The sequence below is a fragment of the Mauremys mutica genome, chromosome 11 (genome assembly GCF_020497125.1).
Source record: "Mauremys mutica isolate MM-2020 ecotype Southern chromosome 11, ASM2049712v1, whole genome shotgun sequence".
Lineage (NCBI taxonomy): Eukaryota > Metazoa > Chordata > Testudines > Geoemydidae > Mauremys > Mauremys mutica.
The window spans coordinates 56,113,239-56,131,119 of NC_059082.1; the positions used below are offsets into that span (position 1 = coordinate 56,113,239).

The window sequence follows — 17,881 nt, forward strand, 5'->3', positions numbered from 1 at the left end:
TAGGGGCGGAGGGTCCTGGGAGGTGGTGGCCAGGGCACAAGGAGCAGGGGGGGTTGGATGGGTTGGAAGTTCTGAGGGGGGCAGTCAGGGGGTGAGAAGTGGGAGGGGGCGGATAGGGGAAGGGTGCCTGGCTGTTTGGGGAGGCACAGCCTTCCCTACCCAGCACTCCATACAGTTTTAGAACCCCGAAGTGGCCCTCAGGCCAAAAAGTTTCCCCACCCCTGTCCTAAACAAACCGACCAAGATTCTGTGGAGGTGGCATAGGCTAGAGAAGGAAATCATGTAGAGGGACAGTAAATGAAGCAGCTCAGTAATTAATCTGTCCCCATATCTGCAGCTTTCTATGGCCATGGAGTAACAGTACAATGGACACTGTGCTCTAGTGTAAGAGTGCCACAGCAGCTGGACTCAGGCCTCACCTGTTTCCTTGTGCACTGGATGACAGTGATGGGGGATCCTTTATGGTCAATGAGCACACGAATGGTCATTCCAGTCCGAGGGCTGCTGACAGCCATTAGCCCATCCTTGCCTCCAGACAAGATGATTTCTCCTGCAGATAAGGGAGAGGAGAGAGCTAATCAACTTCCTGCAGATGGAGAAAAAAAGCCAAAAGGGGAAGTCTGCAGGTATGCCTGACTCAAGCTTTCCGAGCGCATGCCGGAGCTGGAACAATCTGGTCCTGGGGGTGAGAGAGGAGAGGTGAGATGAGAGGACACAGGAACATTTACTTCAGTTTGAAACACTGCTTCAGAAAAATAGTTAGCATGAGTTTTGAGCAGAAGAAAGCTTCATTATGTGCCAAGTCCCTGTACCAAAGCTACTGTCCCATGGCATACCCAGGATGACATGGTGCCAGATATGCAGCTGGTGTGAACTGGCATAGTTTCATCGACTTCAATTCTCCACCTTAGAATCTGTCCCAGGGCCTTGGGAGGGTCACCAGTATTTGGAGTGGCTGGAGGTTAGAGCTGTCTCCTCCAAGCACAGAGAAATGGAGCTCCAAGGCCAAACTATGCTCCTTGAAGCAGCACCAATGGATTGGTTATGGAAAGCAGCATGTGATCTCACCATCTGCAGAGTAGGCAATTGCAGTCAGCGCAACGGAGTGTGGGTGCATTTTCAGTTCCATCTCTGTCCTTGAAATGCTGAACACACGGATGGTGCCATCGCTGTACCCTGCCACAACATGCTGACCCTCAGCCCCACCGCGGGAGATGGGGACAGGGCTCCAGGCCAAACACTGGCAGCTCTGCAAAGGAACGAGATTAGAGACCTGGGAAGGAGGAGCAGTATGTTCCAAGGAGATGTGTGCAAGTTACTTCTCCACTCCCACACAATGAAGACATGTGAATGCTGCTAATCTACAAAGATTTCATACCTAAAACCTTCAGTTACAAATATTTCTCCCAACTCTAGTTCATTCAGTGAGGACAAAGAGATCCCATCCACAACAGGCAGTGGCTGCTATCAAGACAACATTGGACATTGACACACTCTAAATGATTACCTGATTCAGCACTTGAAACTGTACCACCAGCTCCATGCTGGCCAGAGACCAAACCCTCACACTGCCGTCCTCCCCACACGTGGCACAGTGAGACTCATCAGGGCTGAAGGTCACTTCATTCACCTGCAGCAACAAAGGGGACTGACACTCCACAAACGCCAAAGCAAGTTGCACATCAGCCCCTATTCCTTACCCATAGCTTCCCCTGCCCCCACCAAATTCTCCTCTGGTAGGAGACAGCACACAAGAAAAGAAAGGAAGATTTTGTAATGGACGCCAGGAGATGGTGGTAATTAAAATTAGTGAGGGCTATAATGGAAATTTAGAACCATAATTGCAAAGTTCAGACTGGTTGCTCCATAATGAAGGTCTTAGAAGGGAAATCGCCATATCCCATTACCAATCTAGATACCCCCTCTTCCAGCAGGCAAACCCTTTTTAGTGGCACAAATGTAGTGCAGTGTAGCATTAAGACTAACACCCTTCAGACACTTTTTCCAGTATTTGAACAGAAGACCACTTTATCCATTTGAGAAGTCTAGCTAATAAATAACACTGCACTTCTAGAGTGCCTTTCATCCAAGGTCCCATCTTTCTCTCTTGGAAGAGCTAGGTAATATTAGCTCTTCTATAGCACTTTTCATCCACAGATCTCACAGTGCTTTACAAAGGAGGTCAGTATCATCACCCCCATTTTACAGATGGGGAAACTGAGGCAGTGAAGTGACTTGCTCAGCAGGCCAGTGGCAGAGCCTGGAATAGTCTCTCAAGTCACAGTGCAGTGCTCTATTCACTAGGCAACACTGCCTAGTTTGCAGTGAAAGCTCTTTCAACAGTGCCCTATCAGTATTAGTCAAGGCTCCAGCAGTGCAATTTCTCTCAGTAGGGCCTACCCAGCCCTTCTGCAGTGTGAGCATCCTCAAAGTGCGTTGCACCTCAGGCTCAGGTGGCACTTGGAACATGTGCTTCCTTACAGCACAGGAACCCACTTCCAATCCCTCTCACCTTGTTCTTGTGTCCGCTGATTAGTCGGATGCTGGTGCTCTCTGCCCAGTTTATGTACCACAGTGTTCCTGCAGTGGTGCCCACGATTCCCATATCCAGAGAGTCATCAAAGGTTGCACCAACTATTGTCCCATCCAGGGTTATCTCGTGTTCCAAAAGGACTGAGCTAGACCTGGGGGAAAGTGGAGTCCAGAGTGGAATATACAAAATAACTAGCTACGTCCTTAAGCTGGTAGAAGACAACCATTATCCCACCTTCATGGGAAAACTGTCTGGGACTGCCGTAAGGACAACATGGTTATCTTTAACTACATAGATACTACAGTGATGGGCTCATCAGAACTGCAGCTAGTGACTACCTTTAACCATACAGAGTAACCACCTTTCTGGGGGAAATAGGAAAAGTTCTAAAAGGATTATTTTGATCATCCACTGTGCCTCCTTAATTTGATCCAATATATTTCACAGGTAAAAAAACGTAGAAAAAGAGAAGAATTGACACATACAAATATATTTATCAAATACTTGTGCTGTAAAAGGCTTAGCTGTCTAAATGGTCTAGTTTAACAAGACGACTAAGGTCGACTTGGCTTTCCAACAGGCCAAAAGCACGTGCAAGAGTTCTGAATTGTAGAGCAGACACATTAGCTCAGTATTGCCTTGTTCAACGTACCATGTAAGTGGAGGAGTAAAATAAGCAGCTTTATGTAAGGCTGGGACAAATGATTACATGGCAAAAGACTGACTGAATAGCAGGCTTCCTGCAGTGAGCTGGAGTCATTCTACAGGAATTACAAGTCTTGATAGGAAATCTGAGGAAAGGAATTCAGGGAAGATTTCCTTCTCCTTGGAATTTCAGAGCTAGAGTGGGGCAGCAAAGCTTGGCTCAGCTGAGGGATGCATTAGCAGCTCACAGTGCATTCGAAGACCACACTTAACTTGAACAAAATATAGCATATTGCAAGCTGAGCTTGCCTTTAGGTTGCTTAGATACAATGGTGACAGGCACCTTATAAAAACTTAAGACAAAGGACAGAAGTACATCCCAAGGAGACCAGAAGGCTGCTCAGATCAGGATGGTGTATACTGCATGCTAAGATCTGTAGTCTGCACAGGCTGAACTCCTGTAGTAAAGATGATGGTGGCCCCACATTGTGCTGGGATAGACTTCGCTGAGAAGAGAGGGAGTCACAGTTGTTAAGGGGCAGCAAGGGGTGCGATTTTCCAAGACAGAATAAACAAATTCAATTCTCTTTCCTGCTAAAAGAGGTTTTACAAATCACCAAGACAGAGATCAGGTGAGGTAAACCCAAATATTTTTAATACCAAGAATGTCTATCACTAGTGACATGATCAGTAAGGAGATGGAACATTCTTTAAGCCTGACCAGGATTAAATACCTATCTGGACATGCTAAAATAAGCCAATGAAGAAAATGCCAATTGTGTCTGGTTCAAAAAATTTGATACTTGGGCTTGTCACAGACATACACAAAGAGAATTGTAGATGTTCTAAACCCCAACGCCTTGGGACAAGGATAAGAAAGGAACAGCCAGAAATTTCCACCTTGAATTCCAAGAGAATCCAGACCCAATGAACCAAGAGTCACAGGAATTTAGAGGAGGAGCTAAGAATGAAAGGACAAGGGAAACAGTTGCATAGGCTAGTCAAAAGCCTACCTCTGCTAATGAAAAGATACCACCTACTGTGTTCAGGGGGTACAAGAGGAAGGAGAAAGTATGTCCAGAGAGTGGACTGAGTAGCTATGTATCTCAGCACAAACCTCTCTCTTCAGGTTTGTGCACACATGAGTTAGACACTGCACACTCAAGCCACCTCACCTGGCATCAGAACCTTTCAGCCTCAGCTCCTGCACCGCTGTCACTGACCACAGTCGAATTCTCTTGGTGTTGCTGCCACTGACCAGCCTGTTGCCACAACACAGAAGCACACCTAGGATAACAGAAAGGAAATGCTTAATGCAACATTAATACCCAAACTTGTTGATCATTATAAAGGGACTGATAGACTCTACCAACTAAGTTTGCTGGTAAATGTTTGGGAGGAGGAGTGGCTATCCCACCAGGAGTCTGAACCCAAGGCCTCTTGTTTGCTATCCAGAGGTTTCTAGAAGTTGGAGGCTGAACCCAGGCCTCTTAGCAATTGCACAGGAAATATGCATGCATACTTGCACCAGGTATGGCATGAATCTAGTGCCAACCAATTCTAGGATCTGTCAGTAACTCAGCATTTGAGCACTGAGAAACAGCTTGAATCAGGGTCCAGCAGGGCCAAGATTCTTCTTTCCTCTCAAGTCTCTGTGGAATTTAAGACACAATCCTGTCAGAAGCCAGTAGCATCTGTACTTACCAATCTCACCCTCATCAGCCTCCCAAGTCATGAAACAGCGGTTGGTCTGTGTGTCCCACACGCAGATCTGTCCCGTGTTGGTCCCACTATAAAGGAGGTAGTTGGTGCTGTAGCAGAGAGATGTCAGTTCCACCTGTCCTAGCATATCAGGGATGGAAGCTCTATGAACCTGCCACATAACAAAAAGCAGCAGGGTCAGAGAAATCATGATAGTTTATTTTTAAAAACCACCCCCAAATTAAGTTAATTCACCCAATATTTTAGCATTAACTGAAAACCAGTCACCACCAGTAGGTGTTGCATCACTGAGGCTATGTGTACACTACCATGGTAAGTCGACCTAAGTTACGCAACTCCAGCTACGTGAAAAATGTAGCTGGAGTCAACATAGCTTAGGTAAACCTACTGCGGTGTCTACACCGCGCTGGATCAACAGGAGACACTCTCCCGTCGACTTACTTTACTCTTCTCATTCTGGATGGAGTACCGGGTTGACTGGAGAGTGCTCTGCCATCGATTTAGCAGGTCTTCACTAGACCCGTTAAATCGACCCCTGGTGCATCAATCGCCAGAGCCTTGATCCCATAGTAGTGTAGACATAGCCTAAGAGAACCCAACCGCCCGCACTCACTGGCACAGACTAATAATGGCAGAGCCTTTCACACCCATTACTGTGTGGGCTTTAAAAGAAGACAAGGCAAAGTGTGACAAATAGAAAGGAGAAGTTCAGATGTTGAATCTGCAAACACCTAGAAGATAATAAGGTGATAAGTAACCGTCAGCATGGGTTTGTCAAGAACAAATCATGGCAAACCAACCTAATGGCTTTCTTTGACAGGGTAACAAACCTTGTGGATGGGGGGGAAGCAGCAGATGTGGTATATTTTGACTTTAGTAAGGCTTTTGATACTGTCTCGCATGACCCTCTCATAAACAAACTAGGGAAATACAAACCTAGATGGAGCTACTATAAGGTGGGGGCATAACTGGCTGGAAAACCATTCCCAGAGAGTAGTTATCAGTGGTTCACAGTCAAAACTGGGGTCCTGCAGGGATCAGTTCTGTGTCTAGTTCTGTTCAATTTCTTCATCAATGATTTAGATAATGGCATAGAGAGTACACTTATAAAGTTTGTGAATGATACCAAGTTGGGAGAGGTTGCAAGGGCTTTGGAGGATAAGATTAAAATTCAAAATGATCTGGACAAACTGGAGAAATGGTCTAAAGTAAATAGGATGAAATTCAATAGGGACAAATGCAAAGTACTCCACTTAGGAAGGAACAATCAGTTGTACACATACAAAATGGGAAATGACTGCCTAGAAAAGAGTACTGCAGAAAAGGATCTGGGGGTTATAGTGGATCACAACCTAAATATGAGTCAACAGTGTAACACTGTTGCGAAAAAAGCAAACATAATTCTGGGATTTATTAGCAGGAGTGTTGTAAGCAAGACACTAGAAGTAATTCTTCTGCTCTACTCCATGCTAATTAGGCCTCAACTGGAGTATTGTGTCCTGTTCTGGAGATAGGACAAGAAACAATGGGCTTAAACTACAGCAAGAGAGTTTTAGGTTGGACATTAGGAAAAACTTCCTGTCAGGGTGGTTAAGCACTGGAACAAATAGCCTAGGGAGGCTACGGAATCTCTATCATTGGAGATTTTTAAGAGCAGGTTAAACAAACGCCTGTCAGGGATGGTCTAAATAATACTTAGTCCTGCCTTGAGTGCAGGAGACTGGACTAGATGACCTCTCGAGGTCCCTTCCAGTTCTATACTTCTATGATTCTATGTACCTTGAGGCTGATGTCAGCTCCCCGCTGCTCAATTAGCCAGAAAGTCACTGCTCCCCTGCCTACACAGGCCAGTTCACCAGCAGAAAGAGGGTTAAAGGCCACCTCGTGGACTGGTTCTAAGAAATGGGTGGACGACATTAGGTCATAAGTATGGGTGTTCCACAGGGCGAGGCTCCGGTCACTGTAGTCCCCTATATATGACATGAAAGACAGTAGGAACTTCAGGATATCACTTTAATTTCATATACAGGTTGTATATTTCCATATTAAATTAATCAGAATTCCTCCCAGTTTAACATAGACACAACTTAAACTTCAACTCTCTTTGCTTAAAAACATGCACTACCAACTTCCCTTATGTCAAATCGTATAGCAACCTAGTGATCTTACACAGAAGAGACACCAAAAATGACCTTATCACATCGTGTGTGCATTCTGTAGACATCCAGTGACCCAAGTGACTATGTAACAGCAACTTGACATCCTAATTCTATACCACAAGTGACCTCATTACACCTAAATACCATGTGGGTATCGTACCCTGAGTGACCTCTTTACACCAGCTGGCTGTCCTGGAGACATCCTCCACAAGCTCATAGCTTACAGGTTCAGATGACTAACCTAATGTAACAAGGAGCCTATCGTCACGAGAGTATGCCATGGCCTGTACTTGGGTCTCATGATGGAAAATAACTTTCTGGCAAGTCCCATCCTGTATGTTCCAGATGCGGATCTGACAACGTGAGTCTCCATTCCCCTGGCCAGAGGCAGAGGCAAGAACCTGGCAAAACAATAATATATCACCATTGGGAACTCAATAAAAAATGATATGGGTGTTCTAGGAGAGTCAACAAGCCCTATGTAGTCATTAAACCAGAAGTGAACTCATATAGATGGCAAGAGGAAAGCTCTGCAGATTCATAAGGATGGAGGCACCTGATGAAAAAACACACCACAGGAGAAGAGTGAAAGCTTCATGGCCACATACACACAGCATTAAGTGCCAGCTAGTTGCAGATGAGGCATGAGGATTAGCACATGCATGCTTCAACTCCAAAAAACAGAGTCTCTATGCAGTGGGCTAGAGAAGCAGCTCAGGCAGAAGAGGAAACAGATATACATAGGAGCGCATTCAGCAAAGTCCATCCAGTCAAGGACAAATAGTACATATAGCCAAACCAAGCTTCTCCAGGAGCACAGGAGACATTCATACCTGGGCATCATGGCTGACTGCTAAAGTAGAGATCTCTTCAGGGTGGCCAAGCCAATGCTGCTGCGATCCTGAGTGCAGGTCTTCAACCACAATCACACAGCCACAGGTATAGGCAAAAAAACCTAGGTGCAGTGTGAAGAGGAGGGATATGAGATCAGGAGAGGTCTGCACAGAGGCCTTGTGTACAGGCCTGTACACTGCTGCATCTAACCTACACAGCACAATTACAGAAGTGAAACTAACTCTTCTGTCTAGAGTGCTTTAGAGTTAACTGCCTTTCCATTACAGGCCATGGGGTGTCCTTCCAATCAGGGAATGGGCAGAGGTAGAAATCTCTGTTCCTCCAAATTTGATGAAGAAAAGCTCTTCAGTGCCATCTAACAGCTCTGACATAAAGAGGTGAGAGGACCTATAAAACAACACGCTCTCTTCCCTGTCACCATGTGAGCTGAACAACTAGAGGCTGGAAATTACTTTGTTAATAGGATTCTCCAACACGCCTGAATCAGCCAGTGCTTGCTGATATCACATTAAAAGGGTCTCTTATGGTACAAAATAAACTCACTACAGCAGAGTGAAACTTTCATGTGGATGGCAACAAGACTATTTAACTCATCTAACTGTGCAATGTTTTCACATGTAATGTGCCATTACAGAAGTGTTGGGATACACACACACACTTTCCTGAAAACTTAGCCCTAGAATACCTGTGTCTGGGTTCCAGACCATATTCCCCCTTCCATTCCCATTGTAGCCAATGACTGCCTTTAATTTCAGGCCCTCGTTACCAGCTGGAGGATACGAGACACTCTGTAAGGAAAACAGACACTGGTGCAAGACCACTTTTGACAGGATACTCCATGTCGGTTCAATTCTAAATACTCGCACAGGAACTACCGCACACATACATATGCACATATACATACAAAGAGTTTAACAGTCAAACACAAGCCCACCCACTTCTATAGCTATACATACAAAAAGTGAAACCCACACCAGTCAAACCAAACATATATGCTCTTCCAGATATATATATATATATACACACATACACCCACAAGCATCTTCTAATAGATTTGGGGTAACACTGCCAAACACCCCACCTGGGGAGTAGGTGCTAGTGCTGTTGGGAAAGGGTTAAATGGATTCTGCTGACTCACTGACAGAGATGCTTGTTTACCCCACTTGGAGATAAAGGAGGTGGGAGTAGCTCTCTGGGGAACAGGGGATCTAGAGCCTGAGTGGGCAATCCTGAGGGAGGAAGTCTAGGAGCTGTAAAACCAGGGAAGAAGGATTGAACTGAAATGTATGTTCTCATTGCTTTGTTTGCTAATAAAGCTGAATCCCAGGAAGGGGTAAGTTTGGACTTTCTACATGGTGTGAATTGTGTTGGTACAGCAGACTGGGAAAGACATCTGCTCTCAAACACGTGCCTATAGACTCTCTGAAGCACTCTCAGTATCTTTTGAACAAAAAATATACAGATTTCCAAAGAAAAAGAAGTGACCCAAAACCACTTATGGAAAGATCATAGTCAACTCATCTGTGGCCATAACAGAAAGTGAGACTAGTGCTAGGGGTTTCTAAAACATGGGAGTGCATTTCACAAAGTCCTTCACCTATCCTGCCTGAGGTATAAAAAGGAAGCTACATTAGGAAAGAACCAAACCAAAACCAATCTTTCCTGCTCTTTACCTGGCCAGACTCTTAGCACTGGGGCAATTCTTACCTTGGAGAGTGCAGATGCTTTGAAGCGAGGAGTAAAGTGCCTGTAGGAATCTGGGCGGATATAGTGCTGGGGTTCGGGACCCTGGGTCTCCCTTCTAGGTTCTAGCACAAAACATAAAATAAGCCTAACTTTGCTCATGGTAATGGTGTATCTTGAGCAACTAGGCCAGTTAATGTTCTGGTTTATTAACCTTCTGGATGTTGAGGAGGTGTGTACACATGGACACACACAGAGGCTGGATTCTACATTGCCCTATACCTTGTGCAGTCATTTATACCAGTACAAAGAGGGTATAAAATGACCCAATCAGAATGTAACATTCACACCCACTCTGCTCAGGTGCAAATGGCTGCACCAGGGGCAGGGTCACAGAGATACATATACATATTTTCCTACCAATCCCCTCTGGTTGGAAAGTGCCCGCATACCAGGTGTAAAGACAGACTATAATTCAATAACGTATTTCTGTCATTTTGTTAGGGTGACAGATACTACACAAACTCAAAGTACTACCACACTGTGCACTATAGGCATCAGTACCTGAGGAGAACAAGCCAAGCAAATAGAAAACCACGACTTTATAGTGAGACAAGCCTTACTTTTAAAAGGAAGCTCTCTGACAAATCTTGCCTGAGGCTTTGTGCACTGGCTGCTTCATGCCTCTGGCAGCTAGCCATGAGTTGCTGCAGCTTTGATGTGGTGTTTCTATTAATAGACACCTTGAGAGCTTTAACAGAAAGCACAACTTCAAAGCAGAGACAGGTTACAGGGTAGAAAGGACCCCTGGGTGCTTAGAAGCAGCAGAGATGGAGATGGACCAGGGAGGGAGACAGAGAAACAACAGTCACAGAGACCAAAAGAAATTTCCCTTACTCTATTCCTGTGTATAGATATCCAAAAGAAGGAAAATATCACCTGGGAACTCTAGGAAAGCATACTGCATTTGATCTTGTGGCTTAAATCACATCCCTCCCAGAAACCTATGGCAGGCCATCAGTATTTCTACAGACACCGTGCAGAATGCAACATAAACATTCCATTTGTGTCTATATTTTCATGGATTCTCCCTCATTTATTTTATTGCTAGAAGCACACTGCCTTGCAGCCAATTGCTCTATTTGCTCCCCAAAGGAGCGAAGCTCTTCATAGGCCCAGAACACCCCTTGATTTACCATTTCCTGAGTGACTGGGAGACCTCGAACACTCCTGACTCACTTTGGGCCTCACAACAAGAGACTCCTCATTCTTGACTGGTTCCTCCATGACAAGGGCCGAGTGGTTTTTGTTTCCATCTGCAGCGCCTCTGCTGCTGCCTTTCAGACCTGCTTCCTCCCCTTCATCTGACTCAGAGAAAATATCTGCAGAAGAACATTGGTAGAAAAGAGGGGAGAGTTATTTTGTGCTTCTCAGGGTTTATTTTATGAGTGTCTGACCCTTCAGTTACAGAGAGGTTACAAAGCAAAGCATTTTCCTGTTGCCTGTGGGGAGAATCGGGAATTCATCCAAGGTCACAGATTAGAGATATTCACAGCACCCTTGGAAATGTCTGGCCAGCAGTTCAGTAGATGAAACCAGGGAGCAAGGGAAAAAAATGGCACCAAGAATTACTAGACAGTACTAGGCTGGGAAGGGAAGGTGCAGAGCCGCTCATCTCAACCTACAGGTGGAGGTGGAGGTGGAGGGAAGAGGTGCCAAGGCAGCTGTTGAATTATAGAGGGAGTTTTCCCCCCACGAAACCTTAATTCTTCTCTACAGGTGATTCCTCTTCTCACCGTCACGTCCTGGTTGGTGGATAGAGCTGATGTCCAGATGTGGTGGTGAGGCCAGAGATGGAAGAGGAGCTGACTGGCGGGGTATCTCATTGGCACTGGATGTAAAATCCTTTAGCTTCTCAGAGTTAGTTTCTGTGAACAGAAAAGGGGACTGGGTAATTCCCTCTGATGTCCTCTGAAGACAGGCTGAGGCAATGGCAATACAGTACCAATATGCTCAGCTCTCCAGCTTCCTCATACCCAGATGAAGTCATTTACAGATGCTTTATCCTTTGTCCTCAGGAAGAGAGAAAGGAGAGACAGGGAGAGGTGAGAAGGAAGAGACAGTGGAGAAAGAGAAAAGCAGGAGAGGTTAAGGTAACAGAGCTGAGGAGGAGGAAGAGTAAGAGATAGAAGAGATGAGGAAGAAGTATATCAGCTAGCCCATGGCTGACCCACTTTGCCCTTGCCCGCCCCAGCAGTTGTCTCTGTAACAAGGGGAAATACTAATCACTGGAGATTTCAAACTGCAGATTAATCCCTAGCACTAACAAGGAATTAGCTCTTAGCGTCCTGGCATCCTTGGCCAAAGTACTAAAATCCCATTTATAATCAATTCAAGGCTCTCCTGTGTTGTGAAAACAGCTTTGGAAAAATGTGTCTGAATGGGTAATAAAATGAAAGAGGCAAACTCACCAGCTCTGGGAGACACTAGGGACTCAACATAGGGATGAACACTGGAAAGGTAATGAGACAAGAGTTACAACAATGGGGGTGAGAACAGGATAGAGAGGGGAACAATGGAAAGCATTCCCAAGCCAATGAGATTTGATGAAGGATTGCAGTGCTCTTACTCGGCCTTGGGTGACTCCACTCTAGACACAGCTAAGAAGTCCCAAAGGAAGATGGCATCTCCAATGCTGATGACGTGCTGTTGGTCAGGGGTGAAGGCCACCTGTCGCACTGGCTCCGAGTGGCCAATATATACCTGGGAGAAAGTAAGTATGGAGGGGCATGTCTTGTACTTCCAATGCAACTGCTACACCTTTGCATGTTCTTAGGACCATTCATGGTTCCCCTCAGCACAGATAAGGCGATAAAGGGCCTTCCTGGACAAGGCTCTTTCGTATTTTTCTGTATAGTTATCGTACCTTATCGGATATACAGTACAGGGGGAATTCTGTCCACAACTAACTAACAGAGGTTATTTTATGTACCTCCTGAAGGTGCATACACCAGGCCTGCACTGCTGAGTTCTGGAGTCATTCTTTAATGAGGTCGCAGTGGTCTGGAGGAATGAGCATGGGATTGGAAACTGGAAGAACCTGAGTCCTCATCCTGGCCCTGCCCAACTCCTGTGTGACCTTGAACAAGCCACTTCACTGCTCTCCTTTGTTTCATCTGTAAAAGGGGTAACACCTGCCTATCTATGTCCTGGATAGTGGTGTGGTGAGGATTACTTAATGATGGTAAGGTGCTATAGAAATATTAAGTATTATTATTAAGTGAAATGAGTTTGGTGTTCTCCATCCATATCCCATTTTGACAAACTATCACAGTTATGACTGGGAACCATGGATCAATACTGGACAAATCAAGGTTGAGGGCCATTGGCAAATCCATGTGGAGGAGGTTAGCTGCATTATTGCTTTCTGCTCAGAAAAACTAAGTGGCATTCATAGTGGAAAAGTGTAAGGTGCCACTGATTTTTTCCCTTTGTGTCCAATACCTGAAAGTTGATGTCGAACCTCATCTGATAGTCCCACACTTTGACAACTCTGTCACCGGCCGTCAGCAGGTACCTGGCATCCTCACTCAGTGCCAATGAAGAACAGGATAGCTTGTGCACACGAGACACCTGTGAACAAGACAAAAACAAGACTGCTAGCTGAACCAGCTGTTTCCAGCTTGATCAGAGAGAAAAACATAAGGACAGATTGTCTAAGATGCCCAATTGGAAATGGGAGGAAAAGTGGTTTATGCAAGGGAATACTTTTGCTCTCTTCTGATAAATAAAGTTTCAAACAGTAAGAGAGAGGGGGAAAAGATGCCCATCTGTTCCAGACATGGAAGGTCTGTGATTGCTTCCAATCCTACATCACTCTGTAACTATGCACAGACTGAAAAGTTTGTTAGACACACGAATCTGGATAAACATGGTACTCTTCAGCCGGGTGACAGATGTGTGAGGGAGCAAAGCAGAAGGGAACAGATTTAACCTCATCTGGGGAATAACCATATTAGCTACGTACTTCAGGTGACTCAGTTTTTCTTAGAAGCCTGTGATTGCTGGGACTTCATCACGGAGTCCCATGTTCATGTGTGTTCACCGTCAAGAGGCGTGGAAGCTGAGGGATATCCCAGAGACCACAGAGCATTCGCTTCACAAATTCCTTACCTCTCGGACCAAGCGCCCAGTTTTGGCATCAAGCACAAGGACTTTGTTGGAGGAAGTGGACACCAAGAGGTGGCCAACAGGCATGGGAGCAAAGCAGATTCTCAGAGCAGAGTCCAAGCTAGTGCTGTCCAAGTCCAGGATACTGACATCTATCCTCAGTAGCTGTGAAACAAGAAGCTATTGAACACCACTGTCCTGAAGTGAACAGTTCCACATGAAATGATCCAGATGGCAGGGAATCCTACGGAACTTCTACACAATCTGAGGATATTTTTAGACCATTTCCCCCACTTCTTTATTGTCTGAGGCTGCTAGAGGAGGAAAATGTAACTCACTCTCTTTCCCCTTTAATCTTCTCAAGCTACCTGATTAAGTGGTGGCTCTGGGCAGGCATTGTAAGTGTGCATTACTCAAGAAGACATTTCCTCAAAAAGGTACAGATGCTGTAAGATTCCCTATTGCTTTTCAGCAACTTCACCTCTTGCTCCGTAAGGGCTGGATGTAATTGTGGAAGGAAGACAGCCTGATTTGGTGTTTCCATCCCACAGCAGCATCAAAAAGGAGGAAATCAAAACCACATCCCAAGTGTTTTCCACATGGCGAAGGACACATAAACAGGCTATGTCAGCTCCTATTTGGTGGAGTCTATGGGGTTCTCTAACCATCTGGGAAGAAATCTCTTTTCCTTACCCTGCAAAGCATTCTGCAGTGTGTGATGCCAGGAATGCCCTCCCTCCTACTCTTTTCTCCCTTTGGATCAAGGCAACTTCCTTCCAGTTACCTCATCCAGAGAATGGGCGTCCATAACGGTCACAGTGTACTTAGAGGGGCCCACAAAGGCGAGGAGACGTCCATCCCCACTAAGGGCCAAAGCGTTGGGACTATGCTCAGCATCTTGGGACACCACATTGCCTGGATACGACAAAACACAGTGTGAATGAGATAAACGGGAAGGAGAGAAAGCCTAAAGGGAGAGTGACTGATTATATACTGCAGCTGAGATAAAATTCATTCTATTAACATTTTAGGGGTTGCTCCTCTCTCTGAATCAGCACTGAGCCAGTACCCCAGCATGGTGCTAAGGGTCAATCTGTGCTGTGGAAGGTGCCAGATTTGAACAGCTATTATACACACATTAAAGACAGATCTAAATCAGAACATTCACACCAAGAACTGGAACAGCCCAGAATTTGGGGAGGCCTGGAAATGAGGTTGCAATTTGAGTAAATGGATTATATTTGAGGCACACACCGTACCACAGTGCAATATCAATGGAGGAAGTTGGATTTTATTGTAGTTTTTTTTTTTTTAGCATAGGCAGGGGATTGTGACAAGCAGTTACTGCACATGGATCTCAGCGAGGGTTTAAACAGCTTAAATCCATAAAGAGAGAAATGGCTGCAAAAAACTGCAGGACAGTGAAGTAAGTTTTAGTTAGTAGATGAACTCAAATAATGTCTTATCATAGAAATCAAGATGACTGGTCTATATTTAGCCTATTGCTGAAAAAGGCCAGTCTATATTTAAGATCGTGTGTTATTTCTGGGGGTGGGCAGGAAAAAAAGGGAGGCAGTATGGCTAGGGCACCGGCTTCAGATCAGAGTCAAGAAGCCCTGGGTGCTAGCCCCAGTTCTCACACTGGCCTGTTGTGTGACCCTGGACAAGTCCCATCCTCTCTCTGTGCCTCTGCTTCCCCTCCCACCCTTTGTCTGTCTTGCCTGTTTAGACTGGAGATTCTTTGGGGCAGGGGCCATTTCTCAGTGCTTGTATGGTGCCTAAAAGAATGGCGCCCCCCTACCTCAGTTGAGGTCTCTGTGTGCTACTGTAATTCTACTATCACTCTTTTTTTTTCTTTTTTTTAAGCGTGTATTCAATCTGAAAGAGGATATACATGCAATGTGAGCCCATCTGCAACACTAAAATACATCAATCCAGTTACAAACCTTTGGAAACCAGAGTGACAATGAAATGTTAACAGACCCTCAGTGAGAGCAATATTAACAGGCAAGAGAGAAATACAGCTAACTTGTCTCAAAAGGATCATAGGATGCCCTCTGGAAATTACTTCATGGAATTTTGAGCCTTTAAGCCCTGGAGACAATACCAGAAAGAGGGATGCAGAACCCTTACCCAGAACTCTGAGGACGTGACTCTTCTGGGCTGCACAGTTATAAAGAGCCAGGGTCCCATGGGAGCAGGAACTGAACATCAAATTGCCATCTGGAGAGAAGGTCAGACCAGTGACTGCACCACGGTGCTGCCTACATAACACAGAAAACACGTGAGACAGTGGGGCAATAAAGCAGAGCAGACTGATGTGAAGTGCAGTGGGGGAGTCCCTGGATTAGGAAGGAGATCAGAAACAGTGTCAGGGACAGTCAGAAGCCCACCCTATTTTTCCCTGTCGTAGTATAGGACGGTTGGTTGTCTTTATTCCCAAGGGTGCTGGGGGAGACTAATCAACAAGTGCAGTGCTCTTGCTGCCAACAGCTTCCAAGATGACATATCCACACACTGACATGTACTTTTGATCATTCTCCACTTCCCAACAGAAATGCTCTCAAGTGCATCGTGTCTGGTTGACCCCCAACATGCCTCCCCTATTCTTGGCCACCTCCCTCCATGATGGAGAGTCCCAGTCAGGCCTGACTCTTAAAACAAACCCAAAACCACACAGTCATGACCCCACTAGGCTTTTCCTCTCTAAAACCAGCTCATTGTAACTCATGTGATGAGATGGCTAAGTCCTAAGGAATGTGCTCTTCCATTATGGCCCTGCACTAATGTTAGCTCCTGATATTTCACTCATGTGGATGGACTTCTTACTTACACCATTGTCGTGACTCCCATCATTTAGATTTTTACATCTGAATATACAATATCCATTTGTCAAACATACTTGTGTTCCATTAGTAGATCAGAGGCAGTCAGGCTGAAGGTTCTCACCACTCCACTGCTGAAGCCACATGCAAATATCTGTTGTGCAGGATGAAAGGCCACAGTACATGGAATCTCATCAGAGGCAGTGAAGTCATATAGCTGTGGGAAAGGGACACACAGAAGCACTGCTTGGGGATATGCAAAACCTGGCAGCAGTATGTGGCAGAATGAGATAATCCCATATCCCAGTTCCCCATCACAAGCCTATCATTACAGTGAAGCTGTGTAACCCCTTGGGGCCTGATCCAAAGCTCAGTGAAATCAGTAGGAGTCTTTCTATGGACTTCAACGGGCTCGGGCTGCGGAGCTATAACACTGCATTGTAGACATTCAGGGTTGGGTCTCACAGCCTGGGCTCCAGTCTGAGTCTGAACGTTTACACTGCAATTTTACAGTCCGAGCCTAAGTCAGCTGACATGGGCCAGCCATGAGGGTTTTATTGCAGTGTACACATACCCACAGAGACCTGATCATTATGGCCTAGCATTAACCTACAATATTTAGTAGATGGAAGAAAAGCAAGTGGTATTTTAAATATTTGATTTTTGGAGCTAAAGCCAAACTACACTGAAACATCTTGAACTTCATGCAGTAGTTCTGGAGGGATCTGTTGTTGTTTGGGGTAGATTTAAATGCTTTTAAAGTGAGATATGTTGCTAGCACCAGCTACAGTCAGTTGGAATAAACAAAGATTATGCGGACTTCCTTTTACAGCTCCGCCAGCAAAGCTGAGTTTTGACTTCTACTACCTCTATCTTTATTAAGAAAGTGAGCTTCCCCTACCTGCTGCATGGACACAAGGTCCCAGATCCGGATGGTGTTATCCTGGGACACCGTAGCCATCTGCTTCCGGAGCCCATCCACAGAGAATGCCAGAACAGAGTCAGTGTGGGAGCGCATGAGGGTATTGTAGCCCCGTGACTGTACATCCAGGTAACCCAGGTTCCCAGTAGAGGTGGTGCACAGAACTTTGAGACTATCTGGACTGATGCTGACAGAACTCACTGGACCTTCATGCTCTGGGGAAAGAGATGTACCAGTTGATAAATTATCCCAGGACCCAAAAAAGTGGTAGATCTAGATCATAGTTAAGTGACCACCCTTTTATTTCTGCACTTTCATTTCTATGTCAGCATTCCTGAGTGCTTTGAGACTAGCTTTTCTCAGGTTT

At 45.4% G+C, this 17,881-nt stretch overlaps 1 protein-coding gene across 3 annotated transcripts in view; it reads right to left on the reverse strand.

Annotated features, from left to right (window-relative positions):
• WDR90 (WD repeat domain 90) overlaps window positions 1-17,881 on the reverse strand; it is a 49,789-nt gene that overhangs the window by 6,974 nt on the left and 24,934 nt on the right. For all 3 annotated transcript variants that reach the window (XM_044980746.1, XM_044980745.1, XM_044980747.1), the window contains exons 19-39: window positions 17,494-17,729; window positions 16,670-16,809; window positions 15,901-16,031; window positions 14,552-14,682; window positions 13,771-13,932; window positions 13,102-13,230; window positions 12,227-12,360; window positions 12,069-12,109; window positions 11,394-11,525; window positions 10,794-10,979; window positions 9,622-9,722; window positions 8,600-8,702; window positions 7,893-8,014; window positions 7,301-7,460; window positions 6,680-6,870; window positions 4,883-5,051; window positions 4,354-4,465; window positions 2,513-2,684; window positions 1,508-1,630; window positions 1,069-1,249; window positions 420-550 (exon numbers count right to left, since the gene is read on the reverse strand). In XM_044980746.1, coding sequence (XP_044836681.1) covers window positions 420-550; window positions 1,069-1,249; window positions 1,508-1,630; window positions 2,513-2,684; window positions 4,354-4,465; window positions 4,883-5,051; window positions 6,680-6,870; window positions 7,301-7,460; window positions 7,893-8,014; window positions 8,600-8,702; window positions 9,622-9,722; window positions 10,794-10,979; window positions 11,394-11,525; window positions 12,069-12,109; window positions 12,227-12,360; window positions 13,102-13,230; window positions 13,771-13,932; window positions 14,552-14,682; window positions 15,901-16,031; window positions 16,670-16,809; window positions 17,494-17,729 — 2,987 coding nt within the window. The remainder of the gene's footprint in view (window positions 1-419; window positions 551-1,068; window positions 1,250-1,507; window positions 1,631-2,512; window positions 2,685-4,353; window positions 4,466-4,882; window positions 5,052-6,679; window positions 6,871-7,300; window positions 7,461-7,892; window positions 8,015-8,599; window positions 8,703-9,621; window positions 9,723-10,793; window positions 10,980-11,393; window positions 11,526-12,068; window positions 12,110-12,226; window positions 12,361-13,101; window positions 13,231-13,770; window positions 13,933-14,551; window positions 14,683-15,900; window positions 16,032-16,669; window positions 16,810-17,493; window positions 17,730-17,881) is intronic.